Source organism: Bos indicus x Bos taurus, chromosome X (assembly GCF_003369695.1).
Source record: "Bos indicus x Bos taurus breed Angus x Brahman F1 hybrid chromosome X, Bos_hybrid_MaternalHap_v2.0, whole genome shotgun sequence".
Classification (NCBI taxonomy): Eukaryota; Metazoa; Chordata; class Mammalia; order Artiodactyla; family Bovidae; genus Bos; species Bos indicus x Bos taurus.
The window spans coordinates 13,448,635-13,472,828 of NC_040105.1; the positions used below are offsets into that span (position 1 = coordinate 13,448,635).

Here is a 24,194-nt window from a genome sequence, read left to right on the forward strand (position 1 = left end):
TCCTCAAGCCCGCCTTTTCCGGCCGGCTCCTGTGGGCGTGGCGGCGCTGGCAAGATGGCGGCGCCCGAGAATATGCTGTTTTCGGAGAAGCTGAGGTGAGCTGGGTTAGGAGAGATGAGCTGAGAGAAAAGGGGACGAAGCAGACCGAGGCTGGGCATGGAAGATGTGCAAGCATGAAGTAAAGGGGAGCTGGGCCAAGCAGACGAGCCACCGCAGCAGCTCTATCCTTTCCCTGGGCGCGCCTGAATTACCAATTGGGCATCTGTGGGCTCAGGGAGGCGAAAAGGGGAGCAGAGGGGCATGGAGAAGACCTGCCGTGTGCGCATGGGATGGCGAGGAGGTGGTAAAGGCATGTTCTGTAATTAAAACACGGGAAGCAAGATTTCACTGTTGGAGTTCCTGTCACTGGGCGCGGAGGAGAAGGGAGCTCAGGCAGCGCTGCAGTTGCGGCCGCTGACGCTGGAGTGTGTGTCTTGTGTTTTTCCAGCCACAAAAAGTACAGGGCCGCCCTGAAGAAGGAGAAACGAAAGAAACGGCGACAGGAACTCGCTCGACTGAGAGACTCTGGTAATGGACTTACTTATCTTGTTTTCTGTGTATCAAATTGCCCCCGCTACTCCCGTCCAAGTACTGTTATCTAATATATAGTTGCTTGTGGCCACGACCCCTCAAAAAGTTGTTAGACCCATATCAGAAACAATGGTAAAAGTACTTACTCAAGAGGGGGAAGAAGTCATGGTGAATCATCACCCACTGATTACGTGGAAGTATTTATAAAGTATCTAATATTACAGGTGCAGGCATCATGAATTACAGCAGCTAGCACAGCCTTTGCACATAGTAAGTATTCGGCGAATATTTTTCTTTGTAAAACCAGCAGGATTTGAGGGGTTTAGACATTTTGCAAGTTTTTCTCAAACTACACTAACGTGAGAGACCCCTTGTTGATCTTATTTAAATACATACAGATGAAATTAATTATGAAACTTACTTGGTTTTTGGTTTGGCCGCACTGCGTGGCATGTGGGGTGTTAGTTTCCGCACCAGGGATGGACCCCATGTCCCCTGCAGTGGAAATGCGGAGTCTTAACCACTCGACCGCCATCCCTATATCTACATTTATGTAATGTTAGGGATGATGGGAAACATATGCACAGGACATTAATATGGTACTGAGTGAAGTTTGGAATGCTACTACTACTATTGCCATGTGGTTATTTATCACTTTTTCTTCCTATTAAAATACTGTGGGAACCTTCATCTGTACTGGCGGTGGTGTCGTTTGGCCCTCACATGGCAGAATCTAATGTTTATTTATTAAACCTACCTGTTTAATGACCTTAGTTGTAAAGTTATATCGTAGTAATAAATGCACATGGAAGCACTGAAATCACACAAGAGTGCTGAGTTATAACGGTTTGTCATGTACATTAACCAGAATATGCCTAGTAAATTATCCTGGACAATTCTTGAAGTCCACAGACCATGGCCTCAAGAAACCAGGATTTTGGGGCCTTAAGAAAAATAGCCATAGAGGTTTTGTTTATCATTAGAGTTGCCCAGAAACTGTTTGAGTAGCAATACTTGGGATATTTAGAATGAAAGGAACAGTGCATTGCCCTGCAGCCTGTATTACTATCTCTTTTTTAATTCAAAACTGGTCCCACTTGAGACAGGATAAAACATCAGGGATAAAAGGAGAAACAGGGTAGATTGGTATTATTGATGCCCTTAGTAATTCTCTACCCCCTTTAAAGTTCTTGGTTTCCTTACTATGCTAACCTGTTTTCTTGGAACATGCCCCAACTTTTTAAGTCTTTCTCTTTTTCTTTACATACTTCAATTCCAATGTATTGCATTGATATTTTTTATTCCCTTTTAACTTTTTAAAGTGCATTTGGAGTGAGCCTCTATGAGTAGGCAAGTGGATGTGTCCTTTGGCAGTTTAGTCAGTTGAAGGATGCAGCTCACTGGTCTGCTCATGATTATATATGGTTAATGGCTGAGCCACAATGAAGCACTTGCCTCTGGATGACTGCTGCTGCTTTGGCCTACTCCAGCTCACAATTTTTTACTTGGTGGTGCTTCATGAATACTGTGGTCAACTAAACACTGCTGTGGGTTGTAGCACACTTGGATGGCCAAACATTACCCAGAAGACTACAATACAGAAATATTCTGTAAGAATTGCTCTAGAGTGAATTGGCAAGTGATTGGTAGAAATTTCTGGATTATCAACCTCTCTATTACAGGTAGCTTCTTTAGCACCCAATTCTACTTGAAATAACCTGAAATAAGCTGCATTATCAGAAATTAAGGTGACATGAAGGAAAAAAGGAAGCTGGAAAACTGTAGAATGACTCCACATATACTTACATGTATAAAACAGTTAGATACACACTTGCCCCTTGAACAGCGTGGGTTTTGAACTGCGCACATTCACTTACATGTGGATTTTCTTCAGTAGTAAGTACTGTTGTACTACGTGGTCTGCAGTTGGGTGAATCCAAGGATGCAGAACTGCTGATATGGAAGAACTGCGAATGTGGAGGGCTGACTTTAAAGTTATACATGGATTTTCAACTGCATGGAGGGCCAGTGCCTGTAACCACTGCATCGTTCAGTGATTCAGTACTGTAGTTATCTAGGACTAGGTGAGCCTTTGGTTAGACCTATACTTAATATGGGCTTCCCAGGTGGCTCAGACAGTAAAGAATCTGTCTGCAGTGGGGGAGACCCAGGTTTGATCCCTAAGTCGGGAAGATCCCTTGGAGAAGAGAATGGCTACTCACTCCAGTATTCTTGGTTCGAAAATTCCAGGGACAGAGGAGCCTGTCGGGCTATAGTCCATGGGATCAAAAAGAGTTGGACACAACTGAGTGACTAACACTTTTCACTTTTTAAATACTTAATGTATGTGACAGACAGTATCTTTTTCCTTTTAGCCTGAGATCTTCTGTTATAGTTCCTTAAGATCACTTCAGTTTTCCTCCTTTTTTCTCCCCACAAATTTAAATTTTGAGAAGAGCATATACATTTTTATTATATTAGGACTTATTTTCCCATGTTTTTATTTTGAAAATGTTCCAATGTGCAGAAAGTCGAAATTTACAGTAGACATCCATGATGTACAGTAGACATCATGAACCCTTTGCCTAGGTTTGTCAAGTGTTAACATTTTGCCTTACTTTCTCTGTATATAGATAGACACATATGTACAAATTTTTTCTGAACCCTTTGCATGTCAGTTGCATATACGTAGCCCTCACCCCTAAATACTTAAGCCTGCATCTCTTAAGAATAAGGCCACAGGACAACATTTCCTTCCCTAAACAGGGCTCCTAACGTCATGCCCTCCCTCCCACTTGCCAGGGAACTTTTTTTGATGAGCTCCTCTATTTTTTTCTACTCTTTTGATGTGTGCTCTCCACACATGGTTAATTCAGAATAAAGCTGACTGTGGATCGATTGAAAAAAAAAAAAAAAAGAATAAGGCCACAATACTAAACAAATAAAGGAATAGTAATTCAGCAATATGATATACAGACCATATGAAAACTTTCCCAGTTCAAGTTTGATTATTTTGAAAAGCTCAAGCCAGTTGTTTTGTGGAATGCTCTGCATTCTAGATTAGTATGTCTTCTCCTGAGTAGCTTCAGGTACACTCTATGGAAAAATACTACATAGCTGATGCTGTATAGCTCTCATTGCATACATCTGGGGGCCTCTCATGTCAAGTTGTTCCACTCCTAGTGATACGAAGTGTGGTCAAAGTGTTGCCAATCAGATGGCTCCACTGTAATAGATATTTCCCCCTTTGTAATTAGTATTCATCTGTAGGCTGGTATTTTGAGATAGTGTAAATAAATATCCTCTTCCCAACAGTTAGTTCCTACAGTGGGGTACAGCAGTGAGGACTATTCTACTTAAGTCTTGCTACATTTTTCAGTTGCCATTCTTCTATAAAGATGGATATTCCCTCCCAAATCTCACCATTTTAGGGGGTGTCAGTTTAATGTGTTAATCTGCTACCATTATTGTTCTTTTCAGTGTTCACATTGTTCCAATTTGGGCGGCTGGGGCCCTTTATTGTTAGAAAGTTTTAAAAAGAGGTTTGTACCATAATTGTAAAGATAAAAAATTGTATATAATTTTTTTCCTGAATTATTGACCAAGGCTTTGTAATACATGGATAGAGTCCTAAAACATTTACATTCCTTCAGGACTCTCACAGAAGGAAGAGGAAGAGGAGGCAGTGACAGATGCTTTGACTGAAGAACAAGAAGAAGAAGAGAGGCTGTTGGAGAGAGAGAGGTCAGCACTGATTGAAGCTCTTTCTGCAAGCCCAGTTCTTTTACTTGAATATTCTAAGTCTGCACTAACTAGGACAGGTCTTCTTTACACAATCTTATACAAAATAGATCTTGTAAAATACCCTGGATAAGCTGTTTAAATCTCTAGTTGATGGGCTGAAACAAGATGTTGTCTTTAAAAAAAGTTTTTTCACTCTTTTTGCTAATTTGTAAATGTTTTTTGAAAAAAAAAAATTCAGATAATTAGTAAGTGTAAACAGTGAAAAGACTTCAATAAACTCCACATACCTAAAGATAGCCACTGTTAAGGTAAGAAAGAAACTGTAGATGAATATATATATGTATTTCTTTCGTGGGATGATATTTATACATATTTTTCTATAGATTGCTTTTTTCCACTAAGTGTATAGGACATTTACTTCAGTGTTGATACAAAGATCTAATTCAACCATTTCAGTAGCAACACAGTCTCCATCATATGACTAGCATAATTTATTCCCTATTCATAATTTATAGTTCTCTACTGATGAATGTTTAGTTCTCGAAAAAAATATTATTTACTGTTAAATCACATTCACTTACCATGGTACTATTAATTTACTGTCATTTACTATTTGTTATTTATTTACACTCAGGCTTTTTACTATTATTAAAAAAAAGTTGCAGTGAGTATCCATGATTATATATCCTTGGTATTGTCCTATTATTTCCTTAGAAAAATGCTGAGAGGAAAAGTGCACATAAAATGCACTTTTATGCAGGTAGAAAGAGTATCCCGGGTTGCAGTTTGCCACCTTGCCAAGAGTGAATCAAGGTGCCCATCTCTCTATACTGTCACTCACAATAGGCATTATCAATTCTTAAAACTCCTATAGTAAAAGTTATTTCTCATCATTTCAAATGTACATTTTAAAAAAACTTTCATTAGAGTACAGTTGATTTACAATGTTGCATTAGTTTCTTCTGTATAGCAAAGTGAATCAGTTGTATGTATACTTATATCCACTCCTTTTTTAGATTCTTTTCCCATATATGTCATTACAGAGTATTGAGTAGAGTTCAGATATATACTACTTAATTCGTAGGTTGAGTATCTTTTTATATAATATCCATTTGTAGATGGCTTAAACCTTTCTCTTTGGGGATACATTTTTTTTGTTATGTAGGCAGTGTTATTATTAGTCCTATATCTATCATGTGTGTGATGTATATGTTCTTCATTTGTCATCAGTCCTAACTTAGATTCTAGTAGTTACTTAATTTGATTTCCATGTTGTCAATTTCATCATGATATCTGGCCTTGCTGTCTGACTTTAAAAGGCCTTCCCCAGCACAAGATGACAAAAATATTCTGCTCTTTTTTTATTTTGGTATTTTTCAGGGAGTGTTTTGTTTTCTGGGCTTTTTTAAAAAGTGGTACACAGTAATAGGAATTTGCTTAATGCTACTCAACTGTACACTTAAATGGTAAGGCTTATATATACTTTGCCACAACAAAAAATAAATAATATTTTAAAGGAAAAAAAACTTGATAGACCCTCTCCAGCTAGTTAGTGTGTTCACTGGTAATGTTGCTTCTTTTCTTGTAATTAATTCCTATTACCTACCTAAGCACATAAGTAGGTGGAAGCATCAAACTGCTGGGGGAAAAAAAAGGTAGTAGTGACGGGAAACATGGAGTTGGATTCAGCCAGATCTGCATTCCATTCTTGGCCCTGCTACTTACTAGCTCTATTCAGGTTGCTTAATCTCTCTAAGCTTCGATTTCCTCACCCTAAATAGGAACATAAACAGGGACTTTCCTGGTGGTTCAGTAGTTAGGACTTCCTGGTTGGGGAACTAAGATCCTGCATGCTGCATGGCGTAGCCAAAAAATATAATAATAATCATAGTGCCTACTACATAGAATTGAGCAGATTGAATGAGATTAATGAGGTGGTAAGTGTATAGTGCTTAACATAGTGTGAGCAAATAGGAGATGCTATAATAACTCTGGTTGTTCTTATTAGAGATTTCTGTTAAGATGAAGATAACATGTATATCATGAAATAGGGAAGTCTTTTTTTTTTTGCTTCCCCATTGACTTAGGTGCTTCTTTTAAACCACATACATGTGTCTTCATACTCCATTATTATTTGTTTATTCCTGTAAGAGTTGCATAATACTTTACTGTTGAAATGCAGGATAATTATTTGAAAATACTACACTTCATGAATCAGAGTTCTGCACACTGAAACATCTACATATACCCCATGACATATACAGAAACGCTGGCATATGCAGCATGCCAGTCTCTACCATGGCTAAAAGATGGGTTCCTGGAATCTGTAGTAGGAAATGGAATACTTTCTCCCATCGAGTATTTGAAATTGTGATTGGGTCCCCAGACTAGACATAAAACCTTATTTAACTCCTGATGTCTCTGAAGTAATATAGCACAGTTTCTCATATTTCATTTTCCTTTTACAAATTCAGTGGGACAGTATACAGTCTAGGTTTGAAACACCAAATTGGCTAATAAAGTTTTGAAATATAACCTGTCTTTAAGTTGGAAACTTGTAGTATTGGATATCTGAGATACCATTGTAATACAAGATCACTCTTTTATAACTGGTCATTTCTAAGCATAAACTAGACACTGACTCATTTTTTTTTTTTAACTCCTTGTCATCTTTTCTTAAAACCTGTAGCTTTATTTTAAAGACCTGATCACAATATAGTTCTCTTTTGCTTGAGGCAAACCAAGTCTCTGAACTGTAAAGAGTAGCAGTCCAAGGGTTTAGAGCAGGAGATACCAGGTTTTTGTCATGCTACAATCCTGCGTTTGGCACTTTCAAAATGCATGGAATAGGAAGGGTAATACTTTCTGAATGAAAAGCTGGATGTTACTCACTTATTGGCACCTAAAGGTTCGTGACATTTGTACAGGACACGGGTCAAGACCATCCCCAAGAAAAAGAAATGCAAAAAAGCAAAATGGCTATCTGAGGAAGCCTTACAAATAGCTGTGAAAAGAAGAGAAGCGAAAAGCAAAGTAGAAAAGGAAAGATATACCCATTTGAATGCAGAGTTCCACAGAATAACAAAGAGAGATAAGAAAGCCTTCCTCAGCGATCAATGCAAAGAAATAGAGGAAAACAACAGAACGGAAAAGACTAGAGATCTCTTCAAGAAAATTACAGCTACCAAGGATACATTTCATGCAAAGATGGGCTCAATAAAGGACAGAAATGGTATAGACCTAACAGAAGCAGAAGATATTAAGAAAAGGTGGCAAGAATACACAAAAGAACAATACAAAAAAGATCTTCACAGCACAGATAATCACGATGATGTGATCACTCACCTAGAGCCAGACATCTGGGAATGTGAAGTCAAGTGGCCTTAGGAAGTATCCCTATGAACAAAGCTAGTGGAGGTGATGGAATTCCAGTTGAGCTATTTCAAATCCTAAAAGATGATGCTCTAAAAGTGCTGTACTCAATATGCCAGCAAATTTGGAAAACTCAGCAGTGGCCACAGGACTGGAAAAGGTTAGTTTTCATTCCAGTCCCAAAGAAAGGCAATGCCAAAGAATGCTCAAACTACCGCACAGTTGCACTCATCTCACATGCTAGTAAAGTAATGCTCAAAATTCTCCAAGCCAGGCTTCAGCAATATGTGGATCGTGAACTTCCAGATGTTCAAGCTGGTTTTAGAAAGTCAGAGGAACCAGAGATCAAATTGCCAACATCTGTTGGATCATCGAAAAAGCAAGAGAATTCCAGAAAAACATCTATTTCTGCTTTATTGACTATGCCAAAGCCTTTGACTGTGTGGATCACAATAAACTGTGGAAAATTCTGAAAGAGATGGGAATACCAGACCACCTGACCTGCCTCTTGAGAAACCTGCATGCAGATCAGGAAGCAACAGTTAGAACTGGACATGGAACAACAGACTGGTTCCAAATAGGAAAAGGAGTACGTCAAGGCTGTATATTGTCACCCTGCTTATTTAACTTCTATGCAGAGTACATCATGAGAAACACTGGGCTGGAGGAAGCACAAGCTGGAATCAAGATTTCCAGGAGAAATATCAATAACCTCAGATGTGCAGATGACAACACCCTTATGGCAGAAGGTGAAGAACTAAAGAGCCTCTTGATGAAAGTGGAAAGTGAAAAAGTTGGCTTAAAGCTCAACATTCAGAAAACTAAGATCATGGCATCTGGTCCCATCACTTCATGGCAAATAGATTGGGAAACAGTGGCTGACTTTATTTTTTGGGGCTCCAAAATCACTGCAGATGGTGATTGCAGCCATGAAATTAAAAGATGCTTACTCCTTGGAAGGAAAGTTATGACCAACCTAGACAGCATATTAAAAAGCAGAGACATTACTGTGTCAACAAAGGTCCATCTAGTCAAGGCTATGGTTTTTCCAGTAGTCATGTATGGATGTGAGAGTTGGACTATAAAGAAAGCTGAGCACCGAAGAATTGATGCTTTTGAACTGTGGTGTTGGAGAAGACTCTTGAGAGTCCCTTGGACTGCAAGGAGATCCAACCAGTCCATCCTAAAGGAAATCAGTCCTGGTTGTTCATTGGAAGGACTGATGTTGAAGGTGAAACTCCAAATATTTTGGCCACCTGATGCAAAGAGCTGATTCATTTGAAAAGACCCTGATGTTGGGAAAGATTGAAGGTAGGAGGAGAAGGGGATGACAGAGGATAAGATGGTTGGATAGTATCACCAACTCAATGGACATGAGTTTGGATAAACTCCGGGAGTTGGTGATGGACAGGGAGGCCTGGTGTGCTGCGGTCATGGGGTTGTAAAGAGTCGGACATGACTGAGTGACTGAACTGAACTGAAACATCACTGTGGCTAACCTAAAGAGAAAGCTAAAGTGTCATTGTTTTGTCTAAAGATGTTACAGTTAGGAAATATAGAAGTAATGATTTTACACTGTTTCCCTCTAGGAGGATAGTTGCTAAAATGCAGTGCTTTTCCAAGATCACTACTCATGTATCCTGGTCCTCTTACCTCCACTTAACTGCTTTCTAGAAAATAGCTTTCATGGTACTTTCATCATTCACAAAATGTCATTTTACTTTCATATATGTGTGGATGTATTTGTGGATTAGCGCCCATTCCTTTTATTTGATCACATCATTACATCAATAGGCAAAAATTACATGAGGAATGGTTGCTGCGGGAGCAGAAGGCACAAGAAGAATTCAGAATAAAGAAGGAAAAGGAAGAAGCAGCTAGAAAACGGCAGGAGGAACAAGAGGTATGGTATTAATCAGATAACCAGTTAACTAACTAGTTAACCAAAACAACTCTCAGTAAGAGTTACATACCTTGAACTTTAGAAACCAGATGTTGGGGCTTCTCTGGTGGTCCAGTGGCTAAGACTCTGTGCTCCCAATTCAGAGGGCCTGGGTTTGGTCCTTGGTCAGGGAACTAGATCCTGCGTGCTGCAACTGAGACCTGGTGCAGCCAAATAAAAAAGGGGGAGGGATGTTACTCATTTTACCAGTGTTAACATTTTTCATTTATTTGCCCCATTTGGCAAATGTTTTAAAAACATGAGTCTGAAAAAAAATTACCTTTCTTCTTTTTATTTTTTTCCCTCTGTAAAGAGAAAATTAAAGGAAGAATGGGAAGAACAGCAGAGAAAAGAGAGAGAAGAGGAGCAGCAGAAGCTACAGGAGAAGAAAGAAAGAGAGGTGATTCCTGTCACAGGAGGATAAACGCACTGCGTATCCTCTTAGTGGGTGGATGGGGCGTATGATGGGGTGGAAGAATAAGCTATAGGCATATCAGGGTTTGAGCTTGGTTTTTTCTTTAGGAAGAGTCATGTTTTTAGTTTAGATATACACTAACATTTTCTTAGGATGCTTTTCTCTGGGTGTTTGCTGTGGCAGATGCCTTAAATTAAGGTTTTTTTCCCCAACTTTACCTATCTTATCCTATATACTAGGGATTGGCCAGCTTTTTCTGTAAAGGGTCAGAGTAAATATTTCAGGCTTTGTGGTCTCTGTTGAAAACATCCAACAGTCCCAGTGTCCCATGAAAGCAGCCATAGGTAACATGCAAATAAAGGGTTGTGGCCAAATTCCAATAAAACCTTATTGTTTTATTGATAAAAACAGGAAGCTGACCCCTGCTTTACACTTTGTACCACTCCACAGCAGACGGTGTTTTTCTGAGGTTTTGTTGTATATGGGTTGATTTACTATTGGGTGAATACTATTTTTTATAGTTTCCACCTTTGTTTGATTCATAAGAGACTTCACCACTTTGGACATGTCACCAAGAACTAATAGATTGAAAGAAATCATGAGCTCAAGTATCAAGAGATTAGGAAATATTTTTTGTTATTAAGTTTTGACTTCTTTTCTAACTTGTGCTCTAAAGGCAGTTGTAAATAACATCGTTGCTCACACGAAAAAAGAATCTTAAGGTATTTGTATATATCTGTATCTTCTAGGATTGTTTTTAAAGATTGCTTTGGTCTATTTTGCTGCTATTCCTTAACAGTGCATTTATTTCAAAGATATCACAGCTCATCTTTCCTTCACTGATTCATCAGGATGTATCTTTTCTGTGATATTGCTACATTTGAATAGCATAAAATTGGGTAATCACCTGCTGGTGGGAAAAATGCATTTGTTTACATCCTAGTCATAATGGGGTAGAAGCAACCTTTGTTTCTTGTGTCTCAGGCCATCAGTTAATTCCAGTGTAAATTTTAAAAACCCTTACTTGAGTACTGCTTTCCAGATGAGGCAAGATCATGCTAGGTTTTTAGGGGGCAGGAAAATTGTTTGGAGTGTGTCATATTTTTTTTTTTTTTAGGGAGAGAGTAATAAATTTCTATTTTAACAGTGGATTGTTTTTCAATTGAGGTCTTTTCTGGCACCAGATAAATGCTAAAGTTTTTGTTTCAAAGAAAGTCTGGTGAGACATAAGGAGAAGTGGGTAAAATGAAGTCAATTCTAAGCATATATAAAGGGATCTGCATTCTGAGTTTTCTGCTGTGAGCTAGATAGATGCTTCTCTGGGATTGGAGATAGGGCAGCTATAAAGATCTGTATTCATTGCGTTCGGTTTCTTGATGGGGAAACTGAATGAGAAGTAACCAAAAAGATCATTTTAGGTGCTTTAAGGTAATGGTATGTGGTATAAAGAAAGAAAGCAGGTCACATGACAGACTGATTGCGGTAGGAAACTACATCTTTCAGTTGATTGCCTGTCAAGGAAGACTGCTCTGAGGAGGTGCCGATGTGTGAACTGACAGCTGAGTGTAGAGATCTTGGGGAGAAGGGTTCCAGGCAGAGGCAGGGAAGTCTGAGCCTGGAGCTGAAAGGAGGTCAGGGTGCCTAAATCCTAGAGACCAAAAAGAGGACAGTGGCAGAGGTGGGCCCAAGTTCAGGAGGGTAGGCAGGGTCATTCGTGTAAGGCCTCCTGGGTGGGAAGGAGGAGTTTGGATTTTACCTGAAGTGTCATGGGAAGCCATTAAAGGGTTTTGAAGCAGGGACTGACTTCATTTAATTTATATCTTTACCTTTAACAGATCATTCTAACTTTTGTATAAAGAATAGCGGGTGGCGGTTGGGAGTGATGACCAAGGAGGCAAGAGTAGAACTGTGGCTCCAAACAGGACATGATGGTGGTTTGGATGACAGTTGATGCTTAATACAGAGAAGTACACAGATTTGTAATGAGTCGTGGCAGTTAGCGGAACTCTAGCTGGTAGGCTGAATGGGCAGGAAGGGGAAAGGAGGAGAAGAGAATTCAAGCCATATGTTTTTAATTTGAGCATGTAGGCACATGGCAGCTCTGTTTGAGATGAGGCATTTAGATGGGTGAGGGGTAGGGAAAAGTAGAGTTCCATTTTGAGCACATTGAGTTACTAAGGACCCTTACATGGCCAGGTAGTTAATCAAGTAAGCAGCTAGACATATGAGTCTTCTATGTATTACTTTAAGGAGCTAGGGAAAAGTCTGTCAAACATAATTTAAAGCTTATTTAAATGCCAAGGAGGTAAAATTTTACTGGCATAGTGCAGAACTGTGATACTGCCTTATCAGAAAGTTTGAGATTTTTCATCAATCCCAGTTCCTACTGTTCATATCATAATGTAGCATCTGCTAAGTGTTTGTGATGTTTCAGCTACCATTGTCTTTTATGATATTCACTAGTACCTCACCTTAAAAACTAGAATGTGGAATGTATGTTCAAATCTGCTAAATATTACTCTTACTGAAACTATTAGAAGACTATGTTTTGAAATGTTAGCTGTTTAATGTCCTAGTTGAATGAAGATTCTCAGCTGTATGTCTTTGAAAGCTTTTCAGAAGATCATGCTATAGAAAGCAAATTAAAACCTGAAGCCTTTTGTGTGATGGGTTTTTTAAAATTGTTATACATGAGATTCTTAACCAGATAAACCAGATATGACTTAACCGACTTCGAGGTTTTCATTAGTCCTATGTTTGCACCATTTGTAGGAAGCTGTGCAGAAGATGCTGGAGCAGGCTGAAAATGAGGTATTTTCAAAACCTTTCATTAACAATTTGAGGCCAATGAACATTTCTTTAAAAACACTACTTCCAGTAATGTTAATTTTGTGGTAAGTTACGTAGATCCCGTCTGAATGTGGGATTCACACCTGAGGCTCTGTGATTTGTACAACAGCAACAACAAAAGTGAATTGATGAACAAAAGCAAAAATCACCCCTGTGGACTGGACTTGTTTATAGTCCTTAAAGAATGTATAATCAGCCTCACACATTTTTACACCCAGATGGATGTTTTAACTTGATTCAGAGTAAATCAAGGGATAGTTCCCTAACAAGTCCTTTGACTCTTTTCGGAATCAGTGGACAGAAGGGAAACCTTGGTGAGTGCTCCTGGTGGCCGAGGCAGTGCCTGATGCTGGACAGTGCCCAGGAGCCAGGAGAGACATAGCCCCTATCTCATGACAGTTGTTTGTAGAGTCTCGATTGTGTGGCACAACTTAAATGTGTATATTTTTACAGGAATCTGTTTTTATTTTTGACTGAAATATTTGAATACCTTTTAAACATTTAATTCTTTGTGGATTTTTACATCAAATAAAGTTACGGTTATTTTCAACAGTTGGAAAATGGTGCCACATGGCAAAACCCAGAACCACCCATGGAATTAAGAGTAATGGAGAAAGATCGAGCTAATTGTCCGTTCTACAGTAAAACGGGAGCGTGCAGATTTGGAGATCGGTAACCAATTTTGTTTTATTGTGTCAGAGTTAAGTGACTCAAAACATCAAGGTTTCCAAGTTCCCATTTGGGGAGCGGCACGGGCTGGAGTTTGAAATGTTCACGTTCAGTCAGGCTTCTGCTATGTTCTTGCTGCTGCTCTAGTTCCCCAAGCTGGGTGTCCCCTGCTCCCTGACACCCGCCTCCCCGCCCGCCCTGGGTGGGTTGGTCCAGTTCTCTGGCAGGGCTTCCTTTTCATTCCTCCCACAGCTGTCTGAGGACCTTTCACTTTTGTTTTCTTCCTGCGCTTGAATTGGTCCACATGGGTGAACTGGGATGAGGAAATCTATTTCAAAAGACTGGAGCAGCCTGGCTTTATTTTTTGAATGGCAAACACTGTGCATGAAGGAGGCTTTAAAAACTGGCATGCCCAAAGGGATGTCTATGAAAGACAGGATCTGAGTGAGCAGAGAAAAATTCTAGTGCACATTCTCAGTCTGCTCTGATTGAGGAACAGACGCAGGGTTCAGCATCTGGCTTTAGTGGCTATAGCAGTGAGAAAGTTACTTAAGCCCTTAGTGCCTTAGATTCCTCATCTGTAAAATGGATATTAAAAGTAGTACCCCCCCAACCCCAAGGCAGTTGTGAGGCTGAAATGAGTGAATTCAGGGAAGGCAGGTCTACAGGTCAAATGTGGCAGGCCCATGGCAAGCGCGGAGTGTTTGCTGATAATTTCTTTTTGTTACTGTTGCCATTATTCTCTGAGACCCTCTGGTTCCCTGCCTCTTTTGGATCAATGATTTTAAAACAGGACATTCACCTAGAAAACTAAGTGTTGATGTTTTGATTCATTTAGCAAATATTTAAATATCAACTGTATGGCAGGCAATGGTGATTTTTATAATTTGGCTTGTTTATGAATGAACAACTTAAAGTGGATAAATAATTCATAATGGTGAATAAATCCATCTGAGGCAAAATCTAATTATTTTCATTCTGCACAAGAAAAGATCTAATTATATCTTAGTGTCCTATTCATCATAAAAAGGGATATGAATTGGCAAATTCGTATGTATTTAATGAGAAACTGTATGTTGTCTCTCGTGCTTATTTTATTCATAAAACTATACATGCTGTAAGTTTTATTTCCTTCTTTGAAAATATGAACCTTCTCTAGCTTTCTCTTTTAAAATTTAAGCCATCACATCATTTTACATTTTTTAAGAACAGTGGTTCTCAACCCTGGATTCCGACTAGAATCATCTAAAAAGCTTGAAAAAAATTACGTCTTATCTCAAATTAAGTAAATCAGAGTTTTTGAGACTTGGGCACCCTAATTTTTGAAATGTGTTCAGGTATTTTTAATGTGCCCCAGGATTGAGAGTCACTGATATAGGATTTGTGACTCCTTTTATGTTTTATAGTTGGGATGCTATATGCCCAGAATATCTGTGAAAGTATTCACAGAATCCGGTCAGTAGTGAAAGCCTCCTCTTGAGGAACTGGGCTTCTTAGGAAAAGGAAGAGAGAAAGACTTTATCCCCCTTCGTACCCTTAGAAATGTTTCCCAAATGTATGTTTAATTTCATCAAAGCAGTAATGATTGATGTAAAACATCCCCACCAAAGAAAAAAATGTACAGCGAATTACCTTTGAAAGACAACTGAGACTCAATATGAGTTCACATTTGCATTGGCAGCGGGAGTGGGGTGGGGGTGGTTGTTGAACCAAATTGTATGTAAAGTTTCCAAGTTGCAGAATTCCTCATTTATGATATATCTCAAACATTTCCTTACATGTGAAGGCTTGCAGTCATTGGATTCTGGATTCTTCTTCTGTTGGGCATAGGTGAGAGAAGGGAAGATGTCCTAAATGGTTTCAGGAAATTGGTTGACAGGACTTAATTGTGAAAAGGGGAATGGACTGTCAGGCGCTCAAAACTCAGCCCTGAGAGCCATTTCAAGGACATATTGACAGTAGTCAGATTAGTTTGTGAAGATTTCTTAATATTTTCATAGGCATGTGACATTTCACCATCACAACTATCAAAAAAAGTATGAGATTGATTTGGATATTTTCATCACTCAGGTGATGAGTTGTGAAATAAGATTCTGTGAAACTAGCAGTTACTAAATCCAGTACCGACCCTTCAAACAAAGATGCTGCTCCCCTTTCACAGAGAGCTCCAGTGTCTTGCTCAAGATCATACAACTGTCCTTCTCTGTTGAGTTCTGTCACACATTCACATAACCTAAGCATCTCTTTGGTCGCTTTGTTTTTGTAATTAGTATAGAATTAAATTCTAGAACCTTTCTGGAGTTGATTTTTCTTAGAGTCACAGCTTGGAGGGGAGCTCAGGGTTTTTTTTTTTTGGTCCTTAAAGAACATAATCACTGATGAAAAGTAAAATTCGTTGACCAGTGAGTATACCTCACTTGTTTTCAGAAGTGATTTAAAGAAGGCTCATAGTCTACTACACAGTTTATTAAAATAAATAGAAAGCAAGGAAAGGAGAGGTGCATTACTGTGAATGTACAGTACATTTGACTTTGGAGTTGTATTCATCCCACGCAACAATGAGCTTTGTAGTTTTTACCAAAAAGGAAATGAGTGGGATCTCTGGAAAGACAGATTTTCTAGGCATCAGAGTCTAAATGTTTTCCCATAGAATACTGTATAAAGATACTGAGTAGGAAAGTGGACAGTAACTTTCATGGATATTTTATTAACAGTTGCATATGTAATTTTCATGAGAATATTTCTCACAAAGACCTTCAGTAAATAATCAGAGCCTAACTTTAGTGTGTAACTTTATTCTATAAAGAACAAAGGTAGTGAGTGCCTGGATTCTCCCCTGAGAAGAGAAAAAGAGGCATAGTCAGTTCTACCTGAGGGGGCATTTGGAGACCCATGCCATTTATTGGCTGACCTTCTAGTTAAGGTAATGTCCAACTACCTGATTTGCGGTAGTCTTACTTGATTCAAGGATCTGAGTAATGGGTAAATAATAATAATAATTATTATTAATGGGTAAATAGCATGGCCTAAACCAGGAGTCCCTAGACATGACTGACCTTAAGGACCACGTGTAGAGTTACTTTGAAAACATGGGTTCCCCACTCTTTGAGGTCTGAACAGATTGGTCTAGGGCAGGACCTAAGAAATCTCAGCTCTTCCCAGGTGATTCTAAGAATCACATGGGTTTGGGTACCACAGCTTTAGACTGCCTTCCCAAGTGTCCCTTGTCTTAGCTGAATTTTCAGCATAAGCTGTAGGGTGGCCTTAAATACACTCAGACTATGTGGACTGTCTCCAGGCCAAGTGGGATTTTCCCCTAGATGGGGACTTTGGCACTGTTCCAAAACTCACAAACGTTCATTTGACATCCTGGGTACTAGAGCCCAGTTCATTCAGATATAAGAATCCCATGAGGATTTTAACCTTGTTAAATTGGTTTCTCATTTAATTCTGTATGTGCTTCATACTTGTAAAATTCTGGTTCTGCTAACACTGTCAACCAGGTTGATTCCTTGTTCTTTTTTCTGTGGGCACTTGTCCTTGGGAAGATGGATCTCATAACTAGGTCTTTGGCTGAATAATCTAGGAGAGTCCTTTGAAAACTAGAAAATTTCACATTAATGAGCACTGATGGCACATTTCTGAGTTGGGCATGTTATGTGCAAGGCATTCTATGTTCATTGTCTCAACCAGGTATACAGATTATGTTACAGACAGTGGAAAGTAAACATGAGTTAAACATTCATTTCAGGGCCATTGTTTTTTTTTTTTTTTTCCTAACACTTGCTTTGTTCTTCAACTTTTTTTTCTTCAAGAGTTCTTAGGATTTTTTTCCTAAAAATTTTGTTGTAATTTTTAAGCTAGAAATTTAATCAGGAAAATTTGATGATTTTGAATCTTAAACTGTATTTTTTCCCCTCTTCATTTTATTTGAGGAGAAAGAAGTAAATAAGAAAGTAAACTCACATGAAAGATTTTTTTGTAAAAAATTACTCAGTTACAACCCAGTCTAATTTAAACTGTGAAAAGAAAATTGTTCTTCACAATGGTCAACCTCCTTCATAAAAGAGAAATTCTTTAACATTTAGCACATCATATAACACATAAGGGGAGAAGGCAATGGCATCCCACTCCAGTACTGTTGCCTGGAAAATCCCATGGATGGAGGAGCCTGGCAGGCTGCAGTCCATGGGGTTGCTGAGGGTCGGACACGACTGAGCGACTTCACTTTCACTTTCCACTTTCATGCATTGGAGAAGGAAATGGCAACCCACTCCAGTGTTCTTGCCTGGAGAATCCCATGGATGGAGAAGCCTGGTGGGCTGCAGTCCATGGGGTCGCATAGAGTCGGACACGACTGAAGCAACTTAGCAGCAGCAGCAGCATAACACATAAGCAGTGGACTGTCAATTAGCTCAGATCTCTGGGATCTTCTCTCCCCAGCCATGTAACTTGTGTGCTTTTCTAGGCCTCACTTTCCTTCTTTCAAAGTGGAGAAAATACTAGCCCTGGCTGTCATAACAGGTTGTAAGAATCAGAGGAAAGAATATAAAAATGCCATGAAAACTATGAAGTGCATTCCATTTAGCTAAAACTCTCAGAATACTCTGTTCTCTAAGTGTTGGGTTTGTTGGTGACTGTATGAAATCAGGATTGCACTGTTCTCACGTCCTGAGTCCCACGAATGGTGTCTCTGTGCCTGTCATCACTGTCTGTCATGCCCACACAGCTCCTCTTTCCATGTGCTTCCATGTCTGTAAGGCTTTCTAAATTTCAGTAAAAGGCAGCTAAAATGACTCCTGAACTTGGAAATAATTCCCAACTGTACATTTTAATGAGATCCAATATACAGGTCAGCTGTAGAACAGCTTTTGTTAAGTGTTGATATTTAAAGTCTGAATGAGATTTGTCATCTTACAGTTCAGTCAAAACAGCTAAGTTGCTCAAGTCTTTATCTCACAGTTGAATGCAGGTATCTTATCTATAATTTCTCACCATTGGACTGCTGAAGTTTTTCCTTCATATGCAGGTGTTCACGTAAACACAATTTCCCGACATCGAGTCCCACCCTTCTTATTAAAAGCATGTTTACAACGTTTGGGATGGAGCAGTGCAGAAGGGACGACTACGACCCTGATGCAAGCCTGGAGTACAGCGAAGAGGAAACCTACCAGCAGTTCTTGGACTTTTATGACGACGTGCTCCCTGAGTTCAAGAACGTGGGAAAAGTGATCCAGTTTAAGGTGGGCACGAGCAGTACACATGAAGGAGGGACTGGGAAAGCGAGGGTGCAGGCTCTGCCTGTATGTCATGTCCACGCATAAATATGTATATATATATTTTATGGCACACATATATGTGTATGTGCCTGTCTGTCTATATGTATGGGTTTCCCAAGTGGTGCTAATGGTAAAGAACCTGCCTCTCAGTGCAGGAGACATAAGAGATGTGGGTTCAATCCCTGGGTCAAGAAGATCCCTTGGAGGAGGACATGGCAACCCACACCAGTATTCTTGCCTGGAATCCCATGGACAGGGGAGCCTGGCGGCCTACAGTCCATAGGGTTGCACAGGGTCGGACAGACTGAAGCGACTTAGCATGCATGCACATGTATATGTGTGCTGTGGGTATTGGGTCTATGTAGATAGGGGTGCCTGTGTCTGTGTGTATTTGGAATGCAAAGGATTTGCCCAGCCTCAGGAGAGTGCTGATCTATATGATGAAGGAGGGAGAACAGGATGGAAGGGCCTCAACTGGGTCTTTCATGTTTTATGTATTTAAACATGCTCAGTCAAAAGTGGAAAATGTTAGTATTAAATCTGGGTGATGTATATAGGGGCTGATTACTAGTCTCTGTATTTTTTTTCTTTTTTTTAATAGTCTATTTTTATGCATGTGTGAAACATTTCATATCTTTGAACAAAAAAAGGATCAGGTAATTGCCTGCAACACTGCCATGTGCTGAAGTATGCCTTAAATAGATGTGAGCATGGGGTAGTATCTTAATTTTGAAATTTTTGATTGATAACACCTTATGGTAATGTTGGCCTGGACAGAAGTACGTATGATGACTGAGGGCTTCTTTTCCTTAGGTTTTTGTCTTTTTTTTTTTTTTTGTAAATCAGTTCTTCATTGCTCCTTAGGTCAGCTGCAACTTAGAACCTCATCTGAGGGGCAATGTGTATGTTCAATATCAATCGTAAGTATTCTGAACATAAACATCTTCACATTTTGTCACAGTACAGTGTTGTGACTTACATTGACATGTGGAATTTTTTTTTTTATAGATTTTATATGCATGGTTTTTTTTTTTTTGGCCACACTGGGGGGCATGCAAGATCTTAGTTCCCTAACCAGGGATCGAGCTCATGCCGCATGCATTGGAAGCTCAGAGTCTTTAAACCACTTGAACAGAGAAGTCCCTGCATGGTATTTTTAAAAGTGTAAAATATTAGGAGCTGATCCAGAAATATAGAAAAGATTAGACAATTATATATTTGTATTTCACTCTGTGTATACTTAGAGTTCTTAATCTTTTACAATATAGTGAATTTTTTACTTATATAATTTTAATAATTAAAACACAAACTGAAAAGGGATAACCAGAATAGAGAACAGAAAAGTATAAATCGAAAGAGCGAGAAATTAAAGCCCCAAATAATTTCAGTGTGCATTTTGCCTGCTAAGAGAGCAGTTAGTGTGTCATTTCTGCTCGTCATGCTGTATGCCTGCGCAGCGCCATGGCTAATGGGGTAAATTAACCATTGTAATAGGAAGGACAGTGATCTGAGCTGAGAAAGAACAGGCGCTGACAGTGGAAAACACTTCTGCATTTTTTATGGTCCAGTCTTTTGGTTTAAGAAGCTTTGACTCAAGCTGGTTTCCATGCATCAGAATCTCTGAGAGGTTAGTTTAAAAAAAAAAAAAAAGTTTCTGAATAAATTGTGAGCTTCAGGAGCTTGAATGCTGTAATGAGGACTCCCTAGGTAGCACAGAAGCAGTGAGCTTGGTGGCCCTCTGGTAAACAAATACAAGAGTTAGTTAACAATAGGATTAATCTACATATTAGAAAGTTACTCTAATAAAGTTACATCCTTTGTGGTTTAAAGGGAAGAAGAATGCCAAGCAGCCCTTTCTCTGTTTAATGGACGGTGGTACGCAGGACGACAGCTTCAGTGTGAATTCTGCCCAGTGACCCGATGGAAAATGGCAATTTGTGGTAAATACAACATGATTTTTTTTCCCCCAACTGTTTCACTGTCATATAAAGTGATATTCTTGGGGGCAGAGGGGAAAGCAACCTTTTAAAGGAGTGGAGATTAGCTTTTGCCTCACCTGGTAGATGAACAGAGATCACTATATAAAGTACATCACATTTTAGACCTGTAACCGACCTTGTGGGTCACTTTATGGATGCAGTGACTAGGGGCATGGTGTATAGGTGACAAAGTCAGTGCTCAAAGTCCTAGGCTCTGCAGGAAGCCTGAGAAGTTGTGTCTGTTGATTGGCTCCTCACTTGAGCTGTTTTTTCTCCCCATCTTTATCCCTAATGAACCTTGTCATCTTTGCCACCTAAAACATTACCTGTAACACTTCCTGCCTTATTGAAATACAAGCTTTTGTGCCTTAGAGATTGATTATAGATTTGGAACCTGGTCAGGGCACATTCAGTCAGACTGACTCATCAGATAGTGGCTGCCGAATCAGGAAATGAGTCAGTCTTTGAGTAGCTGGCAATTTTGAAGGGGTCATTCTGTTGTGATTTCTATCAAATAGGCTTAGCCAAACCATTTATTGTTGAAGTGCCCCGGAAGCTATGAGAGGAGCTGCCAGTGCCTTCGGGGGCCACTTCCCTTACCCTTTGCTTCACTTCGCTTTATACTCGCTTGCTTAAAACCTCCTATTTCAAAATCTGTAATTTATAAAGTCTGAATCTTTGGCAAACCTGGTCTTAATGGATGCTGTCACTTAAAAGTCATGTGAAGCCGGGGGGGGGGCGGGGCTGGGGGAGGCATTTAGAATTCCTTGCTTTGGCAGGCCAGAAGAACCATTATGCCTTGAAGACTTTGGGACTGAAAGAGATGGCTCTGTTTTCTCCATGAAGGCAGTTACTTGTGTCAGTTCCCAGGAATCCAGTGTGATTTCAGTGAGGTGCTTCTGAGTGTGACTAGTAACTACTGAGCATTTTTTGTGTCTTTATTATTGGATTATTGGCCACACAAATCAAATATGATTATATATCATCTTTGGAGAGATGTCTGTTCAGATACTTTGCCCATTTTTCTTTTGTCTTTTTATTATTGAGTTGTAAGAGTTCTTTGATATATTCTACAGACAGGTCCCTTATTGGAGATATGATTTGCAAATAGTTTCTCCCATTATATAGATTGTCTTTTCACTTTGATGGTGTCCTTTGAAGCACAAAAGTTTTTAATTTTGATGACTCCCAATTCATCTATTTTTTTTTTTTTTTGCTTGTGCTTTGGTATCATATCTAAGAATCCATGTCAGCCCATGCCATGAAGATTTACTTGTATGTTTTCTTCCAATAGCTTACGTTTAGGACTCTGACCCATTTTGACTTTCTGTATATAGTGTGTGGTGTACAGGTATTTCATGTTTAACTCTTTTACATATTTAGATAATTTACTGCTTTTTCAAAAAAGTTTTAAAATCTTCAAGGGATCTCTAAACTGTGCAAGTAGATTGACAAAAATCTTCTGTATTAAAAGCACCTTAAAGCATTAGGCCAGTGTTTATCATCTTCTTGAGATGTAAGAGAATACAGGATCCTCTACTTACAACATGCTCTTTATTTTAGCCAGTGGTTCTGTCCTCCCACCACCATGCCCTCAAAGCATGCTGCCACCAGGACTGCCGACCAGGGCTGGTTCTTCAGTGTTAGTTAGGGATCTACATTGTCTGTCAGCAGGATGGTAAAACAATAGAAAAAATAATAAATAATATGGTTGCCATTGGTTGGGTTGCACTCTACACCATAACCCAGTAGGGGAATGGGACATTCTGGTTAAGTAAAAGTTCTGATCTATTACTTTTCACAGTGCCTTTTGTTAGAGCATTTAATATTTCTGAAATTCAGGGAACCCAAACTGTGAGATCAAAGTATGTAAGGAGAAACTAGTCCTATTACAAGCGAACATCAGAAATGTACCTTGTGAAAAGGATGTAGTGCCAGCAGTAAACGCTGTTTCCTCACTGTGCCATTGCAGGTTTATTTGAAATACAGCAGTGTCCCAGAGGGAAGCACTGCAACTTCCTTCACGTGTTCAGAAATCCCAACAATGAGTTTTGGGAAGCGAATCGAGACATCTACCTATCTCCAGATCGGACTGGCTCCTCCTTTGGGAAGAGCTCAGAGAGGAGGGCGAGGCTGGGCCCCCACGACGACTACTACAGCAGGAGGAGGAGGAGGAGGAGGAGGAGCCCTGGGCTGGCCCACTCCTACAAGAGGAACGGGGAGGCCGACCGGAAGAGTAGTCGTCGTCACGGGGCCAAGAAACCTCACAAACACAGGTCCAGAAGCCGGGGAAGGCACAGTTCCCGAAGCAGAGGAAGAAAAAGGGACCGCATCCGTGGTCGGGGCAGCCGGAGCCACAGCCGCAGGAGCCGCAGCCAGAGCTCCTCCAGGTCCAGGAGCCATGGCGGGAGGAGGTCAGGGAGCAGAGACTGAACTCTTCAGAGCCCCAAATCCAAATAAACTTACTGTGTTTTTCAGTGATTGTACACCTTATTTATTATGGCGGCTACATACTTGGATGGAGGGCTCTCAGCTCATGTGGCTTACCAAGTCTGGCAAAACTGTATGTAGACTGGAACCCTGTTTTAAAATATTTTTATTCTCTGATAATCACAGTGTGTTTAGTATAGAGAACCTAGAAAACATAAAATGTATACAGCGCCAAAATTACTTATAATCCTGACCCTGAAGATAACCAATTAACACTGCAGCATTACTTTAAGTCTTTTTTTCTGAGTATATGAGTGTATACACATTTTTTTTACACAAAGATCATGGCTGTAGTTGAAATGTTTTTTTCACACCAAACATTGTCCTGTTTCATCAAGCCCTAGTCTGTTTTACTCACTGCATAGTGTGGATCTATGTTTATTAAGTCATGTCCCTATTGTTGGATTTTTAAGTTATTTTAAGTTTTGCACTATTAAAGAATCCCATGCTATAAACAGTCCTGTGGTGGATTTTCTTAAATACTTTCACCCATTTCTGATCATTGCCTTAGTATAAATTATATCAAGAGAAAGTATTTCCAAATTGCCGTCCATAAAGACTACAAAAAATTTTACGCTGTCAACAATAAATTTTGCTGTTCCTATGCCAAATTACTTTTCCAGTTTACTTTGCCAGTTTGGAAAATTTTTTGGTTTACTTATCTCTGTACATGTAAGCTAAGACAAACACTTTCTGTATTTAATGGGCATTCAGTTTGGTTGTTTGCCCCTTATTGTTGGATTTTTTACATGTTAATAGCTGAACAGTTCTTTACTTTAAAATTCACTTTCTTAAAGTACTAAAGAGTTAGTTGTTTCCCCACCCTCCTCCCCCATAGTTTTCCATTAGGGCATTCATCTATTTTGTATTGTGTTACAGAGTTC

The 24,194-nt window shown here is 39.5% G+C and overlaps 1 protein-coding gene across 1 annotated transcript; it reads left to right on the forward strand.

Moving 5' to 3' along the window:
- The first annotated feature begins 15 nt into the window (after positions 1–15).
- On the forward strand, positions 16–23,374 carry ZRSR2 (zinc finger CCCH-type, RNA binding motif and serine/arginine rich 2). Its single transcript, XM_027534902.1, is given in 11 exon segments — positions 16–95; positions 488–567; positions 4,224–4,314; positions 9,481–9,589; positions 9,942–10,028; positions 12,816–12,854; positions 13,447–13,565; positions 18,592–18,805; positions 19,706–19,761; positions 20,672–20,781; positions 22,793–23,374. Coding segments are annotated over 11 exon segments (1,434 nt in total). The 5' UTR covers positions 16–54; the 3' UTR covers positions 23,281–23,374.
- The last annotated feature ends 820 nt before the right edge of the window (positions 23,375–24,194 follow it).